Raw genomic sequence first — 27,750 nt, 5'->3', positions numbered from 1 at the left:
CCAAAATATACAGCCTTATTTTAGCAAGTCATTCAATCATTATTAAGGAAAAATCCAAGTCACTACGTGGACCCGGATACGATAAAATTTTATTTTTCTCTTTGCATAGAGACGCCTTGGAGATCGATGCCTGGGTAGCGATGTAGACTACTTTGGGTAGGTATTTATAATATACTTACTTATTTCGATGGCTCAGCGAACTAAAATCTTGGCATATGATAGAAGACGTCACCATATCTCTATCTAGTGTTGTTTCACGTCAGTCACCTGCTTCTGTGATTCCTCCCAATAATGGGACGAAAGGGTAGTGGACAAAACACTGGATTACCCGTTTCAAGCTTGCGAAGATCCGCGTCCACCTTAACACCAGCCACCTGGCACCATCGAGTGAAAATGGAAACACATAAACTGTACTGTAAACCTTTCTGAAAAAAGAAACAGACCTTGTCTCCATATTTTCACATGTTTCCATTCCTCTTACTCGCGTCGAGATTTTGGCATATCAACTGAGACAAAAGTTCCAAAAATACAGTAGCAGCGTTAGGAGTAGCCATAGTTTAGTCCACCCCTTAAACCAGTCGTCAAAACTCGATGCAGACTCATTTCAAAAGCGGCAACACCGAATGAACTTTTTAATTACATTTCCTCCTTTTATTTTACCGCCAGTTGTGACTCGGCTCTGACACTTCTCATTTGCGAAAAATGTTGACATGCACCATTATTTGCGGTTAAGATATGAAATGTTTACGCGGTGGTTTGAATACGAAAATCGTGGAGCTTTTGACAAAGTGTGGCAACATTTTGATGTTAGTAGAATGCTTTGTTTTGAAGACTTTTTTAAGCGATTCCAACTTTATATTTTAGGAGTATGTTTGTGTTTCAGGTTTTCATGCTTTGACTGATCAAATAGCTGTTATGAATTTAGCTGAACTAGATTTTCTAAACGATCATTTTTCTTTGCGGTCCAGTTTGCGTATTTGCTGTTAGAATGGCTTGTACTAATGAACGGATTGCGCACTATTTGGCTATTTGTGGAATTACTTCCAGATCAATGCGAGCTGCCACTCGCATGCGGTCGGATCCGAGCACATAGACTCTAATTCTGTTGCTCGCCGTATTTCAATTTGGGCTGATTGCACTTTTCAGTGAGTGCTCATTGCTCTCTAAAAGCAATACTTACTGTTTTTCTTGTTTGTTTCAGATAACTGACAACTGAAAAACCTGTTCTTTGAAGACTGGCGTGAGTTTCTGTATGACCGTCCTGTAACAGGTAATTTTTTCAGAAGCTATTTACTAGGTAACTGATGGGAAGGAAGGGGAAAATACTCGTATATTGTAACTTTTGAAATTGCTGAAAAGGTACTTACTCCGTGTGAAATAAAATACCAGTCTTATCAATTTTAAATTTTCGATGAGATTGGTGAGGCTCGAACTCATATAATTTGTAGCTTTCCTTGTGGTCACTTATCAAGTGGGTTGCCGAAACTTCACATTTCACCTTATAGAAGTTCACATTAAATTTCTACTTAATGTAAACAAATGTATAACTTTTTAAGTTATGACTTAACAGTGATAACTTATGGCTCGGAAACGTGGCCTCTCACTATGGGCCTTATACAGAAGCTCAAAGTTGCACAGCGTGCTATGGAGAGGGCTATGCTTGGTGTTTCTTTGCGAGATCGAATCAGAAATGAGGAACCGAAGTCGCTGACATAGCCCGACGGATTAGCAAGCTGAAGTGGCAATGGGCAGGGCACATAGTACGCAGAACTGACGGCCGATGGGGCAGAAAGGTTCTGGAATGGAGGCCGCGTACCGGAAAACGCAGCGTGGGACGTCCACCTACAAGGTGGACCGACGACATTGTAAAGGTAGCAGGGAAGCGCTGGACGCAGGCCGCTACCAATCGATCAACATGGAAAGCATAGGGGGAGGCCTATGTTCAGCAGTGAACGTCATATGGCTGAAATGATGATGATGATGATGATGAACTTTTTAAGTGAATATTATTTCAGATCTTTGAAGCATTAAAAATCACAAATTCCATGACTTGCTGTGTTTCAAGTGTGAAAAAGGTGACTACACTGTAATAAAACAATAAAATCCTTCGACATATATATTTGTATTAAATCAACAATATTCTTAGTCTTTACAATCTTTGGTATAATCATCAGCTCGTTTAGGTACAGTTAACTATATTTAAATTCACGATTGCGCCAAATACATCTATCTATTTATAAAGTTAGCTTAACTATGTTACAAGAACGCGTATGTTACAAGTATTACAACTCATTATGTTACAATTAGGTGTTGTTGGCCCATACTAGGACTGTGGCGGTGAGCAGGAATTGGCACAAGTGGAGGTGAGACGCGGCCCCGGGGGAGGTTACTGTGAAAGAAAAGTACAAATTACATACACAAAAACTAAAAATATGTATTGGTTATGTGGGCCGTTTTCAGAGCACTTAAAGAACGGTGAAAATGATTTTGATCTAAGAAACCGGATTCGATTTCCGGTTCGATTCGCACACGAAGGGATTCGTACCATCGCTGTATCGTACAAGACCATAATAAAAATTACACTCAACAGCTATTAATAGAATCGATTGCTCTATAATGACGATGTATAGCTATTTAAGTACATTGACAATAATTTGGAATGCAAATACATTTTCACAACAAACTAGACTGAGACCCCTCATTCAAGGAAACCTTTTTCTTTGGAAAATGCATATGAACGACTTACAAACTTACATAATTGTATTTATTTTGGCTAACATTTTATTTAAACCTTTTATTATTACTGAACTGAATCGATGAGAACATTCAAAATAACCGATTCAAATTCGAAGAAGATGGGTATTTTACAATTAATCACCGTTACAAGAAGATATTTTTCCTATCTTTAATTCCAGCGTTCCTTGAAATTAGCAACTATTAATGAAAGCTCTCCTTCCAGTTAACATTGTCATGTCTTCACTGCTTTTGAAAGCCTTTGTAATTTAATTTGCTTTATAAGCTCAGCGCACACAAGGGCGCGCTAACGCTGTATTAACGCGGGATTAGTGGTGGAAGCGTGCGTGGATTAATCGATCTATCGATAAACTGGCAAAATGGGAACACGGTCATGAAGTATCGTTATCGAAATAACGTTATCGTAAAATGCGTATCTTCTTCTCAGTCGGTACACTCTTGTCAGAGTGGTCGTGGTCATTGTGAATCACGATGAGTGATGTTCCTCGCAAAACGGCGCTATTCCTCGCGTAAATTGCGTATAAAAGAACTTATAATGGTTTTGTGTTTGGCTTTTCAGGAATAAGTTTTAAACATAATCTTAAGTTTAACGTAACAACTAGAATAAAACAGTCTCATTTCTAATTGGTTAATTAATTTTACACTATAAATCGGCTACTATGCAATAGACACCAATGATGTTGTTTATTGAGTGTGTATAGTGAGGCGGGTCGTTACATTCCCTCTAATATGGTCGAGTGAAGCGATGGCTGGTTCACTCGTCATGTCTGTGAACAGGCGCTGCTTTCGGGGACTGGTCAATCCAAGTTATTCCAACTTATGTAGGTATGCGAGTCATTTCTACTAGTATTTGAGTATGTAATCTGTAAGTCTAGATATTAGCACGTCACTACCTTGTTTAATATGCCACGCAATTTTGTATACCCATTCTTATAAGATACACTATACAAGAATGCATGGTAAATTCAGTGAACTGCTCCTGAATCGAATGTACCTACTACTGCTATTTCTATTTATTTATATTAACCGGCAGACAGTGGTGACTGAGTTTGTTGCGGCGCTTCTTCTCAGCACTTGCCAAATGTTGGTCTCGAAGCGCTGGTAGGGTAAAAAGATTATGAGACATGTAGAGGCTCCTTAAGAGCAAAATGACGATTTGTAAGAACTATTTATTAGTCTAAACAAATAAAGAAATTTTGACTTTGACTTTGACTTTATTGTTATGCTATCGTTTTAGTTATGTCTACTTTAAAGGATTTGCACTGCAGTCATATCATGTCAAAGTACTTAATCGTACGAGTACATTATGCGCGCTGCATTCACATTGACCTAACCATCCAGTGTGACAAATTCTTCAGGATAGAGTAAGTTTAGAAGTAAATAAACTCTTTACCCCTTCTTAATAAAAGACACCGTAGTTAAACTCTGATTCAAATTGTCATTTAGTATGGAAATGTCATTTTAATCCAGAGTTCATCATAGGTGTAACTTTTTATTAATAAGGGGGCTCATCTTGAAAATCGTTATCGTGTTTTCATAGTCCCTTTTATCCGCTACCGATTGTATCGATATATACGTATTTACTCACAACTCTACCTAACATCAAACAGAATCAGAATTATGCAAATACAGCATAATTAAGAGCCAATCTGGCGGCCCCATCTAAGTCACCGACGAGATACGGCAAATGTATTACACCTACAGCTCTTTATCTCGGAGATAAAACGATTCCCTGTATAATCTCAACCAATTCAATTTAGTTTTGTTCTCTTTAGTTTTAATTGAGGAAAGTACATATACTCGTACCTAATTTACAAAAAGCTAGCTCAGTGAGCGTCTGGATTGAATTGCGTACCGGACCAAATGCTTACAAGTTGTGGGTTCAAATTCCGCTGGCAATAAATGTAATATTTTCTGTGATACTTGAAATAAAAAAATATTATCTGATAAAAGATCTTCCAAATAACGATTTTAAACGGTTTTTGGGATCGTGTAATTCTATGAAATCACTTGGGACTTGAATGGAGTGAGATAATTATTTATATTTGACTTGTTAAATAATTTATTATGATAGAGTACTAGGATAAAGCCGACAAAATAGAAAAGCGAATGCTCAACCTAATTTAAGGTGATCAATAAATTAATTAATCTCTCTGAAGACGAGTTGTCGATTTTAATCTAAAGTAAAGCTATTTTCAGTTAGAATTTGCTATCGGCAAAATCCTTGTAGTCTTCAGTACCCGTTGCTATTTTACGCATGGAGAAAATCAACTTTAACAGAGCTTCGTTATTTGAAGGAAATTGATTTTGTTAGTAATCACATGAGCACAAGTGAGCAATATCGACATGAATTAAGATAAGATTTTAAACTTTCGCGTTCCATTTCTAATAAAATAGTAAGACACGGGTCTTAACGTCGCGTTAGGACCCGTGTCTTACTATTTTAGATGAATAAAGAGATTCTATCTTCTTAAAAAATAAGATACAATAATAAATAAATAAATAAATCTTTGGACAATTTCACACAGCGCCAGCTAGCCCCAAAGTAAGCAACTTAATGCTTGTGTTATGGGTGCTAGCTTAACGGATATACTACTTATATACTTTTTTTTAAATACATAAATATTATATATAGTCACACCCAGACCCGTCACAGAAATTAAAATTCATCATTTCAATTTCTGCCCGGCCGGGAATCGAACCCGGGACCTCTCGGCATTGTAGTCCGTTCTGAACCACTACACCAAACGGCCGACAAAACAATGATTGACAATTACATTTTGCGATTAGTTCATACAGAGAATATTAGTTGTTGCCGTGTTGTTGTGTAAATACACACAGTCCCGGTAACCCCTCATGTAATCTAAATAATTATGCTTGTGTTATGAGTGGGATTACCACAATAGTCCAGCGGCGGCGAGGTTCGAACTAGTGTTACTCGAATCTTGAGTCAATCAGTTCACTGTCGGCAATTATCGCTTCAAATAATTCGCATTATAATAATACTTCGCACAAAATGACTGTTTTTCAGCTGACAAAATCACCGAGTGATTGAATTTCCTTTCAGTTGTCCTTTCAATTTTCTAAAATAAAGACACGGGTCTTATCGCGACATTTTTATGAATGAGTTACAATAAGGTAGCCTTTCGAACTAAGCGTCACAGACGCAGCGTCTTTAGCTTTGGTCTTTAGTGCCACCAACGCCACGTCACTAACGCCGCTACAGTGTCACTGCGTTCGAATGACGTTCCCTAGAATTACATACATTTTGCATATAACATCTATTTGTCGCTCTGTCGCGGCGTCACAGTCGCGGCGCCACTGACGCTATAGACACTCGCTTCGAAAGGCTATCTTTACATAGAATCTTAAGGTAGCCTTTCGAACTAAGCGTCACAGACGCAGCGTCTTTAGCTTTGGTCTTAAAGGTAGCCTTTCGAAGCGAGTTAGTGACGTGGCGTTGGTGGCACAAGACCAAAGTTATAGACGCTGCGTCTGTGACGCTTAGTTTGAAAGGCTACCTTTAAAGATTCACGGCTTGACGTTTTGGCTACTATGCTGCAGCCGTGGTCACAAGCCGACCCATGTCTTTCTATTTTAGTTGAAATGGAACGCGAAAGTCTAAAATCTTCTAATTNAATAAAAAAAAAAATAAAAAAAAAATTAATTTTCTACAATTTCCTTATAGCTTAGTTTAAAATACTTCAAGCTAACAGTTCGCGGAAACCAAGACGGATGCGCGGTTACGTGGCTCACTGTCCGTTGTTTGTAGCGCCGAAGCAAAATTTATTACTCTCGTACAGCGCCTCTGTTATCCTCGGAGGAAATTGTCTTCGCAAATGACGCGGGAAGTAATAACTCATCGCCCTCAATGCCCTCTTTGGTGCTAATCTTATTAGTTGGAAGCGGCTGAAATGTAAATGGAATGGCGGGATATGATCGGGATGTCTTGTAACGAAATTTATTTGCGATATTGGCTTGAGGTCGGCGGACGGAGGTGACACGATTTGGGCTGTGATTTTCGTTTCTAGAAAGTTTATATATTTTTTGCTATATTGAACTTGTTAAAAAAGTAACTCGCTGGTTTAAAAGTTAAACAGAAATACCAGTAAAGGCTGTCCAGCAGTAGGCGTCATTTAACTGAAACGAACGAACCGGTAAATAAACATTTTTAGTTAAAAATTAATTAGTTAAAAATTGTATCATTGTTGTTTATAAATCACTCCTCAAAGTTACAAAACGTGTCACGATAGCATTGTGTTATGTTTTATAAATATTGGGGTGAGTAACCTGAAAGCACGATTGACACCGCCCGCCCAGAAAGCTGCCGAAGCTCCTGAAGTTTTCGAGAAAAGTTTTTCTAATGACAACCATACTCGTACATCAATTCTTTCAGAATCAGAACATTCGGAAAGACTAGCCTTAAACGACCATTCCCGATTCAAATTGATTCCAGTCCCGACCGGCTCGCCGTCACTCGGCTGTAAAATTATCATAATCTACGTCATTAACTACAAATGGCGTGACGTCACTATTGTGATGCAGCTCGGGGCGATAACTTTTTATATGCTATTCCTGAATAATTTCAATTTCATTTTTTATTGCTGCATTCTTGAATGTTTTATAATAGAAATAGGAACGGTTAAAATGTTGAAATTGCTACGATATAACAACTGAACTAGGATTGTAATATTAATTGAATACCTATCTATTAAAGGCAATAGCTTTAGTGTAACAAACATCCTAAATTCCTATTTTTAAAACAAGAGGGCGATACGCCCCATTTTACCAAAACATCCAAGTGTTTAACATCTCATTGACAGTAAATCAGTCACTCATTTTCACTAAAACATTAAGGCTGGGTCTTACTTCAACTTTGACAAACGTCAAAAATCTGTCAAACTCCATACAAAAGGCACCGGTTATTGTTAAAGTTACGGTCAAAGTTAGGTGGTGCAACTCAGCCTAACTTTTTGGTACCTTTTATTAACTAGACCTAGTAGTGAAGATGACGGCAGATGCTAATGCTGAGAAGCTAAACCAATAGATATTGTATCATCTTACGTTTTGCTCATACTAAGCCTTTACATAGTACTTTACGATAATTTACAAGAACCATCACATCACTTGAAAAATTATGAACTAAGAATTTGCGTAAATTCAAAACTGTATCATCACTACGCATTCCTTTCAAAAACATTTCATAGTTTGCGTTTCAGTCTTAAATACAAACATACAAATTGAAACCCGCAGCGTGCTGCGAGCGAAATACAAAGCGACTGCGGGCCGCGCTCGTAGCTTACCTCCAACAAGAGCTTTTGCTTACAGAGGGTAAGCAAAAACTTACAATTAACACATTGCAATTATGTATAGATATCTACTGTAATATAAATTGTAGTGTTTTCTTGAAAAATAATCTTGTAAGAAGAAATAGGAGATGAAAGTTTGAATGAGTAAGCTTTTAGAATGATCACGCACTGCTCTGATCCGAATTAAAAAAATAATGGCCCGAATATTACTCGTATGAGCAATTGCATCCGATTTGACTATGTGAAAACTTTATAAAACGAAATGGATATCCATCCTAAGCCTATTCAGTAATTATTTCGTATACATTTACTGGTATAATGTATGTACCTAATACATTCAGGTCTGTTTATTCTAACGAATAACTGCCTACATTGTACCATTTCAACTTTTCCGTTCCGTATTCCGTATTGTATGTGTAATTTCGTATATGTACATACAAAAAATAACCACAAAATATGAATACACATATGTAAATAAATCACTTCAAGCAAGTTGCCACAGTTAAGCAGGGTACTCATCTAGCCGTGTAGCATGTAATGTATCAGATACTGTATCAAGGGAGTACATAGGCACGAGCCCGCTACGAGCTGCTCGCGCGTGGTGCGCAGGGAGATCGCAGCGACCGGCCGACTGGCGGTATCACTGCGAGCACAAAGGCGGCTCGCAGTAGGATTCGGAGCTCGCAGCCAGATACGCGATGACCGTAGACGAGCCGCATTCACTTGAAGGTTGATTACGTTAAATACTACGTTACGTGCTACATGGCAGGTGAGTACCCTGCCTTATACTCGTGGTGTAAGTTGACGGATGCCACATTGTACCCATGTCAACATAACAACTTATATTAGTTTTTTCTCTCTAGCTTTTAGTCATGTTGTGGCTTGCCGAGAAACTTAAAACGTATTATTAACAAGATGTCTGCGGAATCTTTCATAACTCCGAATAATAGGTTTCTCTGGAAAATGGGATAGCAATATTGCTCGTCATAGTCACATTTCATTACGTACATTGTTTTCGTGCTATTCTCAGAAGATTCCTTAAACTTTGTATGATCAGTGTCGCATTTCAGATGTCTAAAATAAAGTTTAATGGTAATTTTGTTTCAGAACAATATAAATAAAAAGTTTGTAATGACTGATGTTAATGATCTAGGCTAAGTTAGAGTTTGCTAACTATCCACTTAAAACTTCACTGGTTAAGTTGTAGACCCCAGTTATTAAGCAGGAGCGAGATCTCTTCGTCATCAACCTAGGCGACTAATTATGCCTGTATCTTTGATAGTCTCTGCGTCTGAAAGGCATTCACAGCCCCAACATATTAAGCACGAATACAATAATTATGTTATGAGCACTCGTTCTATCATAGATTGGATCTAGAGACAACCCATTTATTAGTAGTAGTAGGAAGTGATCATGTAGTTTGTTTACCGATGTCTGTAATACTAATTTATAAGGCGATATTTTAAAAGCGACGAAAGCCGAACGGTGAAAGGTCAAAGGTGTCTAACTGACCGACCCGAGATCCGAGGAACGCTGTTTCGAACTTCACTATTATGGTAAAATTACTCGTGTACAATCATATTAACTTAGCAGGGGTTAACTGGTCTAAATTACTTTTAAAAATTTATTTATTTATTTAAAACTTATATGCACATAGAACGGTGTACATAAGGCGGACTTAATGCCTTTCGGCATTTTCTGCCAGTCAACCTTAGGGCCAAACTGAGAATAAAGTAGGCGGTATAGAATTAATACGAATTTAGAAAAAAAATNGCCTCTTTCAGGGGCCCCCACCACTTAAGCACAACTCCGTCGAAGTCGAAAACTTAGGAGAGTCTTAATGGGCAACCAATGAAGCCATTAAAACAATAAAATCTTTTGTAGGAATTATTTCCGATTTAAAAGCTAATTCTACTGGACTATTGGAACAAATCTTGGACCACATGAGAAGTCAGCGCATAAATATAGGGATGTATTTAGTTTCTGGTCCGAGGTCAATTATTTGCTAGCTTTTGCTGTTCTAAATATGTATAACAACTTTTCTAGAGAAGTATCTTAAACTTAGTTCTTAACTTTTTTGCAAAATACAATCATTTATGTAGTATCTTATAGTCTTATGGATATAAAACTATTGTATAGGTTATTTTATGGTTCGATTATGAAAATAGGTGTTGCAAAAATTTTAAGAATACGAAATTCGATATTACGATAACGTAAGTGGAAATAACATAAACCTTTTTATCCAAGTGGACTATTTAACACATTGAATGCAAAACACCCAAGAATTTCAATCCGTATTACTGTTAAAGTTTTCATTTTACAAGGCACCACAATGTAATGATTGTAGCTACAAGTTGTTAACTGTAGTTGAACGCTTGTTATTCCAGCAATTTTTTCTAAGAAAATACCTTACTAAACAACGGAGGTAGCAATCAAAGAAAACGTGGGCGGTTCTCAGAAACAATACCGAGAGTCTTGCTTTGTTAAATGAAGGTTTGATTCCCGAATATTATTTATGAAGTGTCTACTGGAATACCTTCGTTAATACTAAAGAAGCTGGTTGTATAGGTATCTGCCCGTTTTATTTTACTTTGATTTTCATTGAAACAGTTTTTGGATGGAAAAACGCTTATAGAGAAAGATCAATGAACGTAGCTGTCAACTGGGTTGATATTATTAATATTGTGATGGTACAGATAAGATTACAGTACCTTTTTTTAAGGAGAAAAAATGCGTTGAATCGCATACCTACCCTGCGGGGCAGGGTAGATTATGTGGGGCTCACCAAGTCAGAAGAACGAGGTATACCGAATAGTAACCCCCATGTTGGTACCCGCTGAAAACCAGCTTCGTGACTTGACCACTTGTGTCATGTCACGATTTTCGCTGAGCGGGCGCCTTTTCAGCATGGTCATTAATTTAACCTCTGTACATGTATGCATATAAATGTTAATACTGAATAAAGGTATTCTATTCTATACCCACTAAAAGACCCCGGTGCTCCGTCACTCGCCTTAAGTGGGGGAAAATGTGGGTTTCCGGACAAAGACTTCTCTACCACAACCCTAGGACGGGGGGCGACAGGAGCAGCTGGAAGCACACAGCTGTTCCCGTCCGACGGTGGTGGTGGCCTGTGCAATGCAGGCGGGGGCGCCCTCACGCCTCCGGCCCGCTGGCCATTACCGAGGAGAGGAAACTGGAGGCGATCATATTGTCCTCCGCTTTGGATCATCCTCGCGCTCTCGCTCCGCGGCTTCCTACTGAGACATCACGTCTTCACAGAAGGAGGCCATTGCTACCCAGGCCTCGTTGCTGTCCAGCATAGCTTTGAATATACTGGGCAGTACAAGGTCCCGGCCTACCGCCGCGATAAGCGTATTGCGCTGCGGAGCCCACGCCGCACATACCGCAAGGGTATGGTGCGCCGTGTCCTCCGCACCGCCGCGACACACGTGGCAGGACGGAAGATGACAGTACCTACGCCAAGATTCAAGAAATACTGTGGATTCTTGATCTGATTGTAGTAGATGCAATTTTGCAACAATGTAGTCACACATATGCTGTCGTCCGTAAATAGAGTGTCGTCGTTGGTATCGTTAGTTATATGATATACTAGCTTTTCGCCCGCGGCTTCGTCCGCGTTGAATTTTATCTGTCACAGAAAAACTTAATCGCGCGCGTCCCGGTTTCAAAAACTGGGATAAAAACTATACTATGTCCTTTTCCGGGACTCAAACTATCTCTATGCCAAATTTCATTAAAATCGGTTCAGTTTAGGCGTGAAAGAGAGACAGACAGACAGACAGAGTTACTTTCGCATTTATAATATAACTTATATAGTATAGATAAGATACTTTTAGTGTAATTATAGACATTTTCTGGATAATCTACTTCTACACCATAGCGTAGCGTGGAGTTCGAATGCATCGCCACAAACGCAATAAACTATTGAGTATTGAGTAACCGATCAATATTCAATAGTTTCCCTACTGGTTGACAAAGCCTATAGGATCTCGTATGTACTGAGCTTACTGTATGTACATTTAGTGTACTATTTGGACCTTTGGATTCGCCCACGCTCTTTGAGAAAATTAGAAATATAAACAGTAGAATACAAACATTTCTGCCCCAAAATTTTATCCGCTGGCTTCATTGGAAACACACAGACTCTTTTTTGACAGAAATCACCGTAAAATAACTTGTTTGGTACCTATTCATTTGTTGCGATTAAAATTTATTGCCAACATAGTTTATCCAACGTACAAAAGCTAAATAATAAAAGTAATATAGAGAGCCTAATGGTCAACACAAGCGTCCCATGTTATTGCAACTTTAAGAGACATAAAGGCATTCTGTTTCAGTCTCAATGAAAGCAGTTGAATGGGAAATAATTTCCCATTCAACCATGTTGTCATCTGCAGCTTAACTCGCGTTTCCTAAGACGCTTTTCATAAAACAAGATTCCGTATGTTTCCAAATTTGTGGACCCGTAAAAGGACAAGCAAATATTTCGAGTAAACACATTTTATGTTATAGAACGTTAATAAAGTTGTTTAGGTTCTCGTCTCTGTCCGTAAAGTTCATCGGAACGCCGAGTTGACTTCAGAAACCACATTAGCTTTTAAAATGCAGGAAATTTCAATTTCGGAAGCTTTTCGCTGGTTATCATAGTTAATAGACAATATGCTGCCCACAATGAAAGTGGGTTAGCGAAATTTTCCTTTAAACTACGGGTATGGGATGGGTGGGTAAAATCATAGAAGCGTTATGAAATTCTGAGTGAATTCATGTTTGAACAATGGTCAAATTTGTAGTGAGCTTTTTAAAAGGTTTAAATAAAAGGCTGAAAAGCCGAAGCAATTTTGTAAAAAGTGTGTCCCCTCTCCTTCATGACGATCGGTCAAAAGAAAGATGTAGGTTATGCCGCCAGGGAGCTGATCCTCCCTGCCCTTTTGTCCATATGTCTGAGAGTCTTCCACCTGGACATGAGCTCCCCTGGCTGACCTGGAAGTTTTTCGGACGCAGGTAGGCCATAGTAAGGACAATCTGTTCAGGTGCATACGGGAAGTTTAATGAAGGCTACTGACAACGCCACTCTTGTAGCGGAGTTTTGGGCTGTTACTGTGTAGTTTTGTTGTCGACACGACAAGAAGAAGAAGAAGGTCGGTCAGGAGCTTTTGGTGGGGAATAGTATCCACGAGTTATTAGTTCTTCGAATTTATTGATCATAATTCGTTTTGATGTCTGTTAGCGCACCAATCGTAGTGGTTATCAATTATCCAGCAACTTAAAGATTGTATCCTTCTAGTATATTCAAAGATAGTCTTAGGAATAATTATTATGTCAGCTTTCAAATTAACCCTTACACGCTTATAACTATTCCAAACCATAAAATTCTTTTTTCTTTAGTTATATCTATTTATTTTAGTCTAATTTAACATAAAAGTAGTACAGAAAATATAAGTGCTATGTATTTCAGTGTTTTTCAGTCGGGGACACATATGTCCCTATATGCGTTAAGGTATACATTCCCTCATATATTGAAAATAAAATACTTCGACGCTTTTATTGCAAAATAAATACAAATCACACTAAAAATGCACATCAAAATTAATCAATAAGCTTATTTTTAATATTTATAATAAGAAATTTAAAATAGATAGCATCATATCTTACGTATTTTTATATTTGATCCTCATCTCATCATAGACCTCTTTCTTGAAGTTAGACCTACCTAACTAAACTGTTTGTTTCAAGAACAACTTTGAGTGTAGAGTCTCCAGCGTGCAGAGGAGTGCGTGTAACACGGATATTTGACATAATTATTTCGTGTTGTCCATGTTTATTTTGAATCCCATTTATTGAAAGCCTTTACTGAGGCCATAGAGCATTGATTCTAGGTCTTCCAAGGTCTCAGCCATGCCGTGACTACAATCGTTGAATCTTACTTGGGGGGACAACATCCGAGAGGCTTCGCGACATCTTTTTACCCAAAATACCGCAGTGTCTCAAGACCTTTGACTGAAAGTGTTTGACCAATGTGTGTTGGCTTGGCAGCGATGACGCACGGAACGGAGACGTGTTCCTTTTCTATGGGCCTTATGAAAAGGCTCAATGTCACCCAAAGGGTGATGAGGAAGTCCGCAGGAGACTCAAAGTAACAGACATAGCTCGCATAATTACCAAACTTTCGCGGCAATGGGCAGGGCACATAGCTCGCAGAAGTGATGGCCGTTTGGGCAGAACATTTCTCGAGTGGCGCCCACGTATAGGAAGACGCAGTGTGGCAGGCCTCATGTTCCTGTGCTGCTCATGTACATTCATGTATACGAGCAGCACAGGAACGATTGTTGTGAAAATCCTCAGGGAAGCCTCTGTCCAGCAGTAGACACCCTTTCATCAGGGAGGAAACCATCCTCGTTATCACTATTTTCAGTCATCATGACTTCTAAAATTCGTCTTTCCTGAGCGAAATTTCTTCAAGTCGATTTGAAGACAAATTATTTACAAAAAATATGTATGAATTATAAATAAAACATCAATATAAACATACAAATTATAACGAGGCAAACAATATCCTTAGTAAGAACCAAGTTGCCTTTGACGCACATAGGGACACCCGTGTCCCAATACAGATTTTTACATAATATTCATTATAAATACGAAGAAAATGGAAAATATGTAATAAAACGATAATTATACTTATTAGTGAATGCAAATCGGAAGAAAAATAATGGCCAAACAGCCGCTAAGTAATATTAAAATATTTTTTAATTTTGACGTCTAACGAATTTTTTTTTCACATTTTGTGCCAGTATTTTTTTACACAAGGAATCGCGTTTTTCATTATTTATAGCGTATAATCATAAAAGATAATAATAAAATTTAAGAATATTAAACTACAAAGGGTTTAACTTAACTAGTATTACTGTAAATCGTAAAAACTATGCGGGGACAAATGTGTCCCATATGCGTGAAAGGGTTAACGGGCTAACCACTCTTTATTTTTTCTTTTTTAGGTATATATTTAAAACCTTGTACATAAATGTCTATAATTAATTATGGAGACTACAAGTTTTCTCGTAGACATTAGCGAGAAACTTCCAGCACTTGCNTTTGGTTTGTGATGTGAAAAAATGTATGTGAGATACACTCTTCTCTTCGTCATCGCTACACTCTTGGCAGAGTGGTCGTGGTCGTCCCCTCTGGTTTGGTGGCAAGCAAACTAGCATAGATTAAACTAGACTTATGACTAATATTTAAAAAAAAGCTTCACAATCCGTCGCCATTTCTCCCGCACTGCAGCCTTTTATTCTTCAATTTATTGTACACTAGTGGAAAGAAAATGTATAGAAAACAACGATACCAACCTCTCTCAATCTTCGGATCACTGTTGGCCGAATACAGCGCGACGGCCGAGTCGTCTCTATACAAGTCCGTGACTTTGGCCTCGCACCGGAGTATAGGCGCGCCCCGCTCGTAGTGGGCTGGCCATAGCTGCACTTGCACGTACAGTTCGGACCTGAATAGCCCTTCAGATGCTGGATGCACCTGGTACATGCCTGGGGTTACCTGTGGGAAAACTTTGGGTTAGTTTCATAAGGCTGATTCCTCAATCTTCTTTGTAGGCCAGTAGAATTAAACACAAAAATTGATTAAATCGGAAATAATTCCTACAAAAGATTTTTTTGCTTTAGTGGCTTCATTGGTTGCCCATTAAGACTCTCCTAAGTTTTCGACTTCGACGGAGTTGTGCTTAAGTGGTGGGGGCCCCCGAAAGCGGCGTTTTTTCGGTTTTCCGGTTATACCGCGTAAAGGACTTACCCTATCGAAAAGTGGTCTTCATGACGGTTAAAGGGCACTTAATCCTGCATTGAATAAGACCAAATTCATATGTTTTGGACAAACCGTTCTCGCGCTAAAGTTCGGCAAAGTAGAAAATATACGTATAATTAATGACCCTCTCCACGTCCAATGGCTTGTTACCCACATGCTTCCAAGCCTTGTAAAGGGTCGCCTTAATCAGTGTAACCCTAACAAGGCTCACGAGTTTGATTCGCTTATCCTTGTTCATCCCAGCCGTTCCTTAACTGCGGTTGCTGCACCTCTTCCTAATCTGAATGCAGTGAGAACTTTGTACGAAGCACTAGTAAAGAGCCACCTGGAATGCAATGCATTCGTCTGGTCACCCCATGAGGCTAAATATAAGACTATGATAGAACGGATTCAAAACAAGTTTACCAGATTTTTATATCTGAAATTGTATGGCGTATATCCGTTCTATCCACTCATGTATCCAACTTTATTTGTACTCGGGATGGTGGGGTACAACAAACTAGAAGTTAGACGGGATCTAAGCCTGGCTACGTATATGTTCAAATTAGTACGGGGGCGGGTATGCAACCAGGTCGTACTGCAGTCGATGACGCTTTGTGTGCCGGACCGGTACGTATGGCGGCGCCGGCAGCCTCCTCTATTCGCAATTCCGAATGCAAGAACCAATATGCTAAAAGAGGCGCCAATTACCAGAACGTTGCGTACACTTAATGTAGTAGCTAGAACCGTTGACATATTCAGCTGTTCTTTGACTGAATTCACAAAGGTTACATTATTTATTTTATGTTATAGCCATAGCGGCAATCTTAATTGTTAAATATGTACTAATTAATCTACTCTATCGCATTGGGGTAACCTGTAATGTTAGAGCTAAGATTGTTATTAAATAAATAAAAAAAAAAAAAAATATATTTTGTAAGTATGTACATATTATGGATTAAGTCTCTTTGGGCAAAAGGAGTATGATAGGTACTTTATGTCCAAGGGTAAAGATGTAGGTAGTAAAAATGGCCGTAACGTGAGAGAACCAGCTTGAAATAAGATGAAATGAAAACGGTTGGTGTGATTTATGGTAAACAATACAAATATAATTTGCTTAGTTAGTAAGTCAATTAGTGATCAAAACGGTGCAAACGGTCTTTACGTTGTTATGGAATGCACAAAATACTAAGTTATTCAAACGTCATTAGTGGCACATTAGCTGGACAATAAGATTGTGACCTACACCATAAAAAGAGAAGAAGAAAAAGAAACCAAATGACAGCGAACAACAGCAACTACGAGTATAGTCTACAGCGGTGTAGTTTACAAAACTGGCAGTCTTTGCATTCTCAAACAAGTCAGATTTAATAGTTTTGCAGCCACATAAACCGGGGACAGTTTATTTAAAATCCAACTAGTACAATACTAAGACCGAGTTCCAAACAAAACTAAAGCATAGCAATATCCACAGAAAGGAAGGCTTTGGAGGCATTAAAACTTGCCACTATAGAATTCCAGTTGGAACTAGGTTTATTCCAATTCCCAACTGGAGTTTGCTTTCTCGCATGTTAATAAAGTATTTAAATCTAAAGTTAGCTGTAAGTTAGCCGAACAAGTCTGTTGATAGAAATAAATTAAGTTAAACTAATTTGCACAGGTAAATCCTGATGTGTTAATTAATTTAAATTCAGTATCACTGAGTTTGCAGACGAAATTAATTGCATTACCGAGTTTTGAGATGGTTTGAGTTTGTATTGTTCAAAAGCAAAATGAATGTTTCGCTGCAGGTGTTTTTGTTATGAAAGTCGAGTTATTTCCACACTATAAATAATAAATCTGTTATACCTATTTATATAATTTTAACTACAAGTCGATATTTTAAAAGGTATAAGTTGGCGGCTATGAGTGACATCATCATTTTTTTTCATCATTTCAGCCATAAGACGTCCACTGCTGAACATAGGCCTCCCCCAATGCTTTCCATGTTGATCGATTGGCAGCGGTCTGCGTCCAGCGCTTCCCTGCTACCTTTACGATGTCGTCGGTCCACCTTGTAGGTGGACGTCCCACGCTGCGTTTTCCGGTACGCGGCCTCCATTCCAGAACCTTTCTGCCCCATCGGCCGTCAGTTCTGCGTACTATGTGCCCTGCCCATTGCCACTTCAGCTTGCTAATCCGTCGGGCTATGTCAGCGACTTTGGTTCGTTTACGGATCTCCTCATTTCTGATTCGATCTCGCAAAGAAACACCAAGCATAGCCCTCTCCATAGCACGCTGTGCAACTTTGAGCTTCTGTATAAGGCCTATAGTGAGAGGCCACGTTTCCGAGCCATAAGTTATCACTGGTAACACACATTGGTTATACACTCTAGTCTTCAGGCATTGAGGTATTTTGGACGAAAAGATGTTGCGTAGTTTCCCGAACGCTGCCCAGCCGAGTTGGATTCGACGATTGACCTCCTTCTCGAAATTGGACCTACCTAGCTGGATCGTTTGTCCGAGGTAGACATACTTGTCGACAATCTCGAGAATTGAGCTCCCAACTGAAACTGGGTAGGGCGTAACATGGACATTCGACATAAGCTTCGTTTTGTCCATGTTCATCCTCAGGCCTACCTGTTGGGAAACTCGATTAAGGTCTTCGAGCATTGTGCCAAGATCTTCCAACGATTCTGCCATGACCACAATATCGTCGGCAAACCGAAGGTGAGTGATGTACTCGCCATTAATGTTTATGCCGAATCCTTTCCATTCCAGGAGTTTGAAAGCGTCTTCCAATGCAGCGGTGAACAGTTTCGGAGATATAACATCTCCCTGCCTAACGCCTCGCTGCAGTGGAATCGCCCAGGACGTCCACTGCTGAACATAGGCCTCCCCCAATGCTTTCCATGTTGATCGATTGGTAGCGGCCTGCGTCCAGCGCTTCCCTGCTACCTTTACGATGTCGTCGGTCCACCTTGTAGGTGGACGTCCCACGCTGCGTTTTCCGGTACGCGGCCTCCATTCCAGAACCTTTCTGCCCCATCGGCCGTCAGTTCTGCGTACTATGTGCCCTGCCCATTGCCACTTCAGCTTGCTAATCCGTCGGGCTATGTCAGCGACTTTGGTTCGTTTACGGATCTCCTCATTTCTGATTCGATCTCGCAAAGAAACACCAAGCATAGCCCTCTCCATAGCACGCTGTGCAACTTTGAGCTTCTGTATAAGGCCTATAGTGAGAGGCCACGTTTCCGAGCCATAAGTTATCACTGGTAACACACATTGGTTATACACTCTAGTCTTCAGGCATTGAGGTATTTTGGACGAAAAGATGTTGCGTAGTTTCCCGAACGCTGCCCAGCCGAGTTGGATTCGACGATTGACCTCCTTCTCGAAATTGGACCTACAATCTGGAGAATCTGGAGAATTGAGAATTGAGAACGACAATCTGGAGAATTGAGCTCCCAACTGAAACTGGGTAGGGCAGTGAGTGACATATCTACTCGTATATAAGGATGAACCTTTTAGATATCTGGCACATATAGCGGAAAATCACTTCGCTTGAATAGTTCTGTAAAAGAAATAATTTGGATCCGTTCTGAGTTAGGACACGTCTGCTCTTTAAAGGCCTAAATTATCCTGAGTAAAGGGAATCAGCCTACAAGAAATAAGGACTTGACAAAATGTATAACGCCTTAAAAAGAGTACAGGTAATAATATACGATGTACAGTCGACAGCACGTCAACGTAAACACTGTGGCATCTTACGTAGTTTAAATAAGCTTTATCAAATAGGTATCTGTCTCAACTAGGGTAAAATGAAGCCACGATATCCTAACGGTGAAGGGGTCGGACTGGCCGACTCGTGATCCGGGGAACGCGCCTCCGCCGCTCGACTGTTGTGGTGAGTTCACTCGTGATACAAGCATATTTAGCTTAGTACGAGGGGCTAACGGGACTATTAGTAATTTTGTGTAATAACAAATTACTAATAATCTTTAAAAAATGTGGGTAGGTACGATATTATTATCTTAGCGCCTCAGAACGAGAAGAGTCGTCCCCAAAGAAAGGGCAAAAAAGAAAAAGATAGAACTTCTTATTTTGGCTATAAAACTGATACTCGTATTGGTGTTGGTATTGAACTCTACGGACAAAGTTTGTCTTTGGAGTGATTCTAATATCACCAATTCAACAATCAATCAACGAATTCGATTACGCATTATTGCTTGCACGAATCTCAGACGTTTTCGAACGCTTCTAAAATACATGGTGTAATTTCTATACGCACAAATATTAACCTATAGCTCTGTGTGCGTAAATTCACTTTCATCTTAAAGCAATCATGCGAAATCTGAAACTGAGTATGGCAAATCGATCGAACATTTAGTTACCGCATCAAACGTGTTAACATCTGGGGCTTTGACGTACTTCCTTGTTGTGATTGAGAATAGAAAATTATGGTAGAGTTAGGTAGAGTTTTGAAGCAAATAATAGTTTGTTAGGGGATGAAGTAATTATTAAAAAGCTACAAAAATAACGGTATTTGGGAAAGTATTTGATCGTTTTATGTTTTGTTTACAGTAATCAAGACCACATTTCAATAAAAAAAAATTGACTTCTAAATAACGTTTTGTTGTAGGTAATTTATCGGATAACTATATCTGAAACTTTTAAGAATCAGTAAAACTAGCCCTATTTGCATCAAATAAATATCTCACAGTATTCCTCCAATTTTTTTTTACAGACGGACACTTCTTGAGGTATGAAACCTAAAAAATTAACACAAAATCAGTAAAATTGTATTTTCGCGGAGCACACTCAATTTATGGCTTCATAATTTTGCTATTTCTAAATGCATTTTTGCTCACCGCCTCTAAGATTATTAAAGGTTTCTCGTGAAGTTTTAATGAAGTTGCTGGCAACTTATTAGTTCTAAGAACAACTTAATAGACTTGAAGTGGATGAAATGCTGCAAAACTCACTTTACGAAACCACACGCTATTAATGAGAATATTTTTTTGGTTTACACTACAGTCAGTAAATTAAAAATCGTAGTAAAGATAGATAATATTGAAGTTATTATTTCAAGATTTTACCAAGGTATTTTACCATAATTACACCAGTAGGCCTAGGATGCGCGCCGTGATAACGTTTATCGACGTCAAAATGTATGGGCAAAATCGATAAAATGGCGTGATAACCGCTTATCGAAGCGCGCATCTTAGTGTTAAGTGGGATGCAGTCTAGGATGGTACATATCTGCCCTGTAAGTGCCTATTCATAGTATTATGATCTATTTCTTCTTCCTTCTTAAAAAGCAGACATAATATGTTGATTCTATTAATGTGTAATGACTTACCTAACTGAACTGGTAATAATACAAGGCCTAGGTAATTACAGTGTGATTTTTCTATTCTTGTTTCCCATCGAAATCGAACCCAAGATCTCCGAAAGATCTTACGCCTACTACCTATCTTACTCTAAATATGTACTAAGAAAAAGTTTCATAAATCACCAGCACAAAATATGAATGAATGCCAGCTGAATGAATTGGTATTCATTAATTTTACTTCATAAAAGAAATTTCCATTCAAGTTTAGCTATTTTTAGAATCAGATATCATTAACTTTTTCTCGTCAATTTACAGAATCAAAATATCTAGAATTTTCGTGAAAATTAGAATACTTTTCATAACACAGTCTTAAGTTGGATAGATTTGGGGCAATCTAGAAGCCGAGACAGTAAATCAAATATACCAGCTCAGTGGAGTGAACTAGCCTACATGTAAGGCTTACGTTAGACCGAGTTTGCCAAGCCAACGCGAATACTATCTGTATAATATGTGACTTCTTTGCTTTAGAATTTAAGACATTATTTATTAATATAATGCAAACAATGAAGTAAGTTTCCCAACGTTTAATTTAATGAAAATAACGGGAAAAAATAGTGGGATGGTTTTATTTACGGATCAAAAATATTTATGGCTTTGATGTTATCTCTTCTAGTGATGAACAAGTTCCATTGAATTTGTTAAGATTTTTGAGAAGGACTTTACCTAAATAACGGTATTTATGAACACTTAAAATGGAGCTGTGGATTTATGAAGTGACGAGCTGAGTGTAGCGTTCTCTACTACCACTTCGGGACAAGATTTCGGCTGATTTGTAAAGATACAAAAAAAGTTTAGGTAAAGTGAAAACGATTAGTTAAGTTTATACAGGGTGTTAGGTAAATATTAACATGGGCTAGTGTCGGCTCATATACCCATTTACCTAACACCCTGTATAAAAACTAGCGGCCGCCCGCGACTTCGTACGCGTGGACCTCGTTTTACCCCGTTAGGAGTGGAGTTTCGTAATATCCTTTCTTAGCGGATGCCTACGTCATTACATCTACCTGCAAGCCAAATTTCAACCCGATCCGTCTAGTGCAGGGGTCGGCAACCTTTTGAGTCGGAAGAGCCAAAAATTACTATTTACAAAATTTCAAGTTTTTAAAGAGCCACAAAATTTTTTCTTGCCAACAATAAATAGCCTCTATACTTTCATAAAGTTTGTTGATAAAAAAAGTAATCTATTTATTCATAAGAAAAATATCTATTTATTCTTGACAAAATGTATTTGCACACCTGCATGCAGGTTGAAAACTTAAACTAAAAAAATTTTGTAAGAACTTTATAACCTGTATTCTGTCTGACAAATAAACGCTTCTTATCTTATCTTATCTTATCTTATCTTATCTTATCTTATCTTAATAAGATAAAAATGAAAACAATTAAACATTTACTTACTTACAACACTAACTTGTAGGAACTTCAACAACAAACAATTGAGCAAACTACTGCGGTGAAAAGCGAGTATAAGTAGCTGAGAGAATGCCTAAACCTCGTTAATCGTTTCAGAACATTTTTTTTTTTATAAAATAAATAATATTTGCGAATGGAACTAAAGAGCCGCAGCCTCACATCCAAAGAGCCGCATGTGGCTCGCGAGCCGCACGTTGCCGACCCCTGGTCTAGTGGTTTGGGCTGTGCGCTGATAGATCACTATGTCAGTCAGTCAGTCAGTCACCTTTGAGTTTTATAATATAGATGATTTTTGAGACGCATGGTATTGCTTTTCTTTAGATATGATCTCCAAGGAAATCCACGAGCTGAAAACTGAACGATTATAATCATTTTTTGACAGGAATATGCCTCTATCGACATACATATTTCAAGTTTATCGGAACTATTCTACAAAACTATCAGAGCTGGTTGATATTATACATCGTACTATCTACATCGCATAGCATTCTGGCTCGAGATTGCATCTACAGGGATGCTTGGAATGCTTCCAATGTACGTGTATCTCGAACATTTCTCGTACGTGGAAGCTGTAAACATTTAAAGCAGTCTATCTTGGTTTGATATTATTATTACGATTTTAGTCATACTATTGGGTTTGTCAAAAAATGAGGAACAGTTCCTAAGAACAGCAAGTACGAGTATGTTTTTTAGTAATTTGTAGGCTATGAGACTTCTAAATAAGTAAGTAAATTTAGTGGCCTTTCATAGTCATAGTCATAGTCATAAATGTAATGCAAGTGCAAAAACAGTTCCTGCAAAAAACGGAGCTCTTAGGTCTTACATAATTTGCAAATATTCGAAAACATCTCCGGTCACCCATTTGCTTACTGCCCGGCCACCATTGCCTTACTTAAATCACGACGTGTTTATCTCACATAGAATTAGGCCACAGTATTGGCGCACTAGGGTCATTTTTCTGGGAGGGGGTCCTGGCCCCTGACATGCCATGATATGGGGTACCATTCTCAGGTGTTCGCGGCCCACCCGCCCCCGCTATAAACACGCATGGGCCACCAACCTCACTTTGGAAATAGTAATAAAACCATGCATCTGTTGCAGTCAAAACTCATAATCAGTCAAAACCACTTTTGACTGGAAAATAAATAAATAAATTGTTTATTTTCACACCTTATAGGGTTTATACATTACATCTAAAGTTACAATTAGAATATGAAGGAACATAGAATGGTGTGACTGGAGCCTAATGTAGGGCAGCCCTGTATTTCAGGACTCCAGGTCCCACCCGTGAGGTTGAATGTATACAATGAGAAGACATGAACACATGACATCAAAACAAAAAATCAGTCAAAAGTGGTTTTGACTGATGCCCTTGGTCAATATCACTTTTGACTGATTTTTCCATAACTGACTGTAACATTTCTACTTACAGGCAAGTCATTGATGAATATCGCGAGCTCTGCCGGCGGCCGGCTGGGTCCGGCCGAGCAGTTGGCTCGCATGACGTCACCCGGCGTGTAGTGGTGCTGGCTGGTGTGGATGGATGGCGACGACGGCGGCAGAACTAGAGAGGGACAGGTAATTATGTTACTTATTCTGATTGGTATTGACTTATTTATCGTGTTTTTGGAAGGTTTACAGCCGTTTTTCATTGCTATATTTTTTTTAATCTTTATTTAAGGAGCTTGATCAACATTGGGCGACCATGTTGCATCGTACAGCCACATTTTAGTAAAATGAATGAGTTTGAACAGAGACTTCCGCTTCAAACCCATTCAGACCAATTATTTGTATAGTGATCTGGCTTCCTTTGATAGAGGAAAAGTATTACATCTCCCGACTTCCCCCAACATTTCACAAGAGAACTGTAAATTATTCATTGCTATAATTAATATCAGCCTCTACAAATTATGTTGCTAATTTAGAATACCTACTAAATTATGATCCTTGAATCTCATTATTATTACCTTCTCTCCCATAAAACCTTTCAAAGGATTAAGAAATGTTTGAAATCGTTGAATTTCATCATTATCTATGGGCCACTGCTGGACATAGGTCACTCCTATAAAATGCTTCATGTTTCAGCGAACAAGTGACATCTTGCAACATTTTTACTACCTACCCACAGTATTTACTCCAGTCTTTGGCCATCCGAGCATCTTGATCATTATTTTTACGCAATAGATGTTGTTTGATGGCCATTGGATACATGCTGTTCTTTATAGCTAAAGTTAATCTAAAGGTAACCTAAGCCATAATTATGCTCATGACGTCAGCTTAATTAAAATATGTAGAGCTAGAACAAAACTATTAGGGGAGGCCTATGTTCAGCAGTGGACGTCCTATGGCTGAAATGATGATGATGAACAAAACTAGGCCTTACCAACAACCTCCATCGTATTGGAGACGATGGAAGTGGCGAAGGAGGGTGCATCAGCCGTGACCTCGCAGCTGAAGTTGCCCGACAGCCCGAAACTGACCCTCGTCAGCACCACTTGGCTTTGATTCGACCGCGCCAACTGTGAACAAGAGAAACTAAGTTAGTAGATACCTATACGAGCTAAGATAAAACCAAAGACTAAGTATTTCAATACGTAGACCGTCAATAGGTGAGGTAGCTGAGTAAAGAATAGACGAAGATTGAATTCAATGGTGGTTATAGAAGAAGGTTGAACAGGGAAGACTGATGTGGACCCGGAATAAGGAACTGTATTATACAGTTTTGACAGTATTTTAATATTTTTACATTACATGAAGCATAATGCGTCACGGATGCTAAGTATAATGTAGTCGCCACATAATACTGCATTGTAGCGTTTGGCAAAAACTTTCCGTTATAGACTAAAACTCACGCGATCGAAACCACTGCCATAACCTAATTAGTTAACATACTTTTTTTTTTTTTTTTTTTTTTTTTTTTTTTTTGACCTACTAAATCAAAATCCCAGATTCATGAGCTACAAAGTGTTCCAGTAAAGTACAAACATCAAACACAGGAACTGACTAAAGCCTGTACCCATGTTACAAGAATTATTGCGAAATTCCCACGTTTCAAAGGACGGTGCGCTAGTTTAATTTTTCCCGAGTTTTCCGGAGTTTTTCCGAGTTCCCCCCTTTTTACTGGAACAAGCGATCCTTCCCCGTCACCTCTGCGGTGGCTGTCCATAAATACAACTCTTTATCTTTTGCTTTCACACAACCCGCAATAATAACCGATGCTCCAGTTTTATTTTCGCATCATTTTATAAGAGGGTGTACTTACGTAAGTACCCAGCTGTGCTAACAGCCTTTAATATCTGCCCTGGTACTAAGCCCTGTAGATATTATTTTATTTATATAGGGTGACTTTGCAATCAGTATCCAATTTAATAAGCTCTTAGGACTTTAACAATACAACTTTATCTTAATTATTTCTATTCGTGGTATTTTTCGCGAAAAAAATTATTGAAAATCTATTTCGCGGCGTCCATATCTTAATTTTTAAAGGTTAAGGCTTATTTTCGCGCATTATTATGTTTATTAAGCTTTGCAGTTAACTGTGTGTACGTATTTTTCTATGAACAAAGTAAATTATCCTCGTGTGCCCATTTTGAAACCGCGTGCTGCGGATAAGAATAATAAGAAAAAAAAATTGGTTGTTTTACATAAATCGATTAAGTTACTGATTCTGAGTCGCTCCTAAAAATTTTGACATCGCTTACAAAATCACCCTGTATTTATTGGAGATGGAATAAAGATAATATATCTCAAGACTGAGTAACTAGCCGACCCTATCGTCTTGTCCTTAAAAATACAGTGTGAGTCACGTTAAAGTGTACATATGAAAATAGATGAAACTAGACCTAGTTTTATCGACAAAAAAGAGGTCAAAAAATTTTTGAGATTTTTTTTTAATTTTTTATAGAATTTTTTTTCTTCAAATTACTTATTGTAAAGAAAACGTAATAACTTTTAAACTAAGCGGTATATCCTGATAAAATAAAAACAGTAATAATGCTAAATAACAGGCAATACTAAAAAAATACATAAAATATACAAAAAAGGCCAACAAATAATAAAAAAATATACTTTTTGAAAAAAATCCGCTTAAAAATTCGTGTTTTTTTGGTTATTTGATAAATTTCTCCAAAAAATGCCCCTATAACCGGTAGTTTTTATTACTTTTTATTATTCTCTATCATATTACCTTCGTAAAACGAAAAATNCTCGTCTCCTACCGGCCCTCATGATTACCTACTTATGAAGCAGTCGCGTCGTGCGCTTCATTATATGCAGCGCTAGCTGATCCTCCCGGGAACGAGGAGTGTCATTTTCTTTNGTTTAAAAGTTATTACGTTTTCTTTACAATAAGTAATTTGAAGAAAAAAAATTCTATAAAAAATTAAAAAAAAATCTCAAAAATTTTTTGACCTCTTTTTTGTCGATAAAAATAGGTCTAGTTTCATCTATTTTCATATGTACACTTTAACGTGACTCACATTGTATATAGAAATCCACACCTCGTAGAACAAGAACGGTCCATTATTCTCGAATATGAAATGGTATTCGGAAACTTTTCCAATATTTGTTTATAAGAACTTAGGTACCGTGATAGCTACTCGAAAAAAGTCATTATTTCAACCGTTCTCAAGTTTTTCTCACATTATTATTATGCGACAGATTTTTATTTACTAAGACCGAGTTGCACACGTCATTTTACTTTAGCTTTGACAAACGTCAAAAATCTGTCAAACTTCATACAAAGAGCACCGGTCATTGTTACGGTTACATTAAGGTGGTGCAACTCAGCCTACGTATTCTGTTATTAAATTTTTAGATTAGTACCTACTTACTTGCTCTATGTAGAGGTAGGTATGGAGCTACATCAATTGAGTCTAAACTAATTTTATTTTAAACCTTGTTCATCTTATGGCATCCCACATAAATGCTTTTCTTCAATATGTTATTTGATATTACAAGATAAGCTAAGAAATGGTTACCTAACACCTCACGTTGCCGCGTTTCCTTAGAACAACGATCCCCCCGTCACCATAGCGCCATATGTCCATAAATACAACTCTTTATCTCCCTCACACGGGGGTTCCC

The 27,750-nt window shown here is 38.3% G+C and overlaps 1 protein-coding gene across 1 annotated transcript in view; it reads right to left on the bottom strand.

The window, feature by feature from the left end:
- Positions 1–2,111: 2,111 nt before the first annotated feature.
- LOC114355637 (uncharacterized) overlaps positions 2,112–27,750 on the bottom strand; it is a 97,591-nt gene continuing 71,952 nt past the window's right edge. Inside the window, exons 5-8 of the mRNA XM_028308581.1 lie at positions 25,049–25,184; positions 24,096–24,229; positions 15,434–15,635; positions 2,112–2,389 (exon numbers count right to left, since the gene is read on the bottom strand). Of these exons, the coding sequence (XP_028164382.1) occupies positions 2,304–2,389; positions 15,434–15,635; positions 24,096–24,229; positions 25,049–25,184 (558 nt within the window). The 3' untranslated portion in view covers positions 2,112–2,303. The remainder of the gene's footprint in view (positions 2,390–15,433; positions 15,636–24,095; positions 24,230–25,048; positions 25,185–27,750) is intronic.

This window comes from Ostrinia furnacalis, unplaced genomic scaffold (genome assembly GCF_004193835.3).
Source record: "Ostrinia furnacalis isolate ACB-3 unplaced genomic scaffold, ASM419383v2 OfSCF0207, whole genome shotgun sequence".
Taxonomy (NCBI): domain Eukaryota; kingdom Metazoa; phylum Arthropoda; class Insecta; order Lepidoptera; family Crambidae; genus Ostrinia; species Ostrinia furnacalis.
The sequence above is the reverse complement of the archived record's forward strand: the minus strand, read 5'-3'. Positions and strand labels throughout refer to the sequence as shown.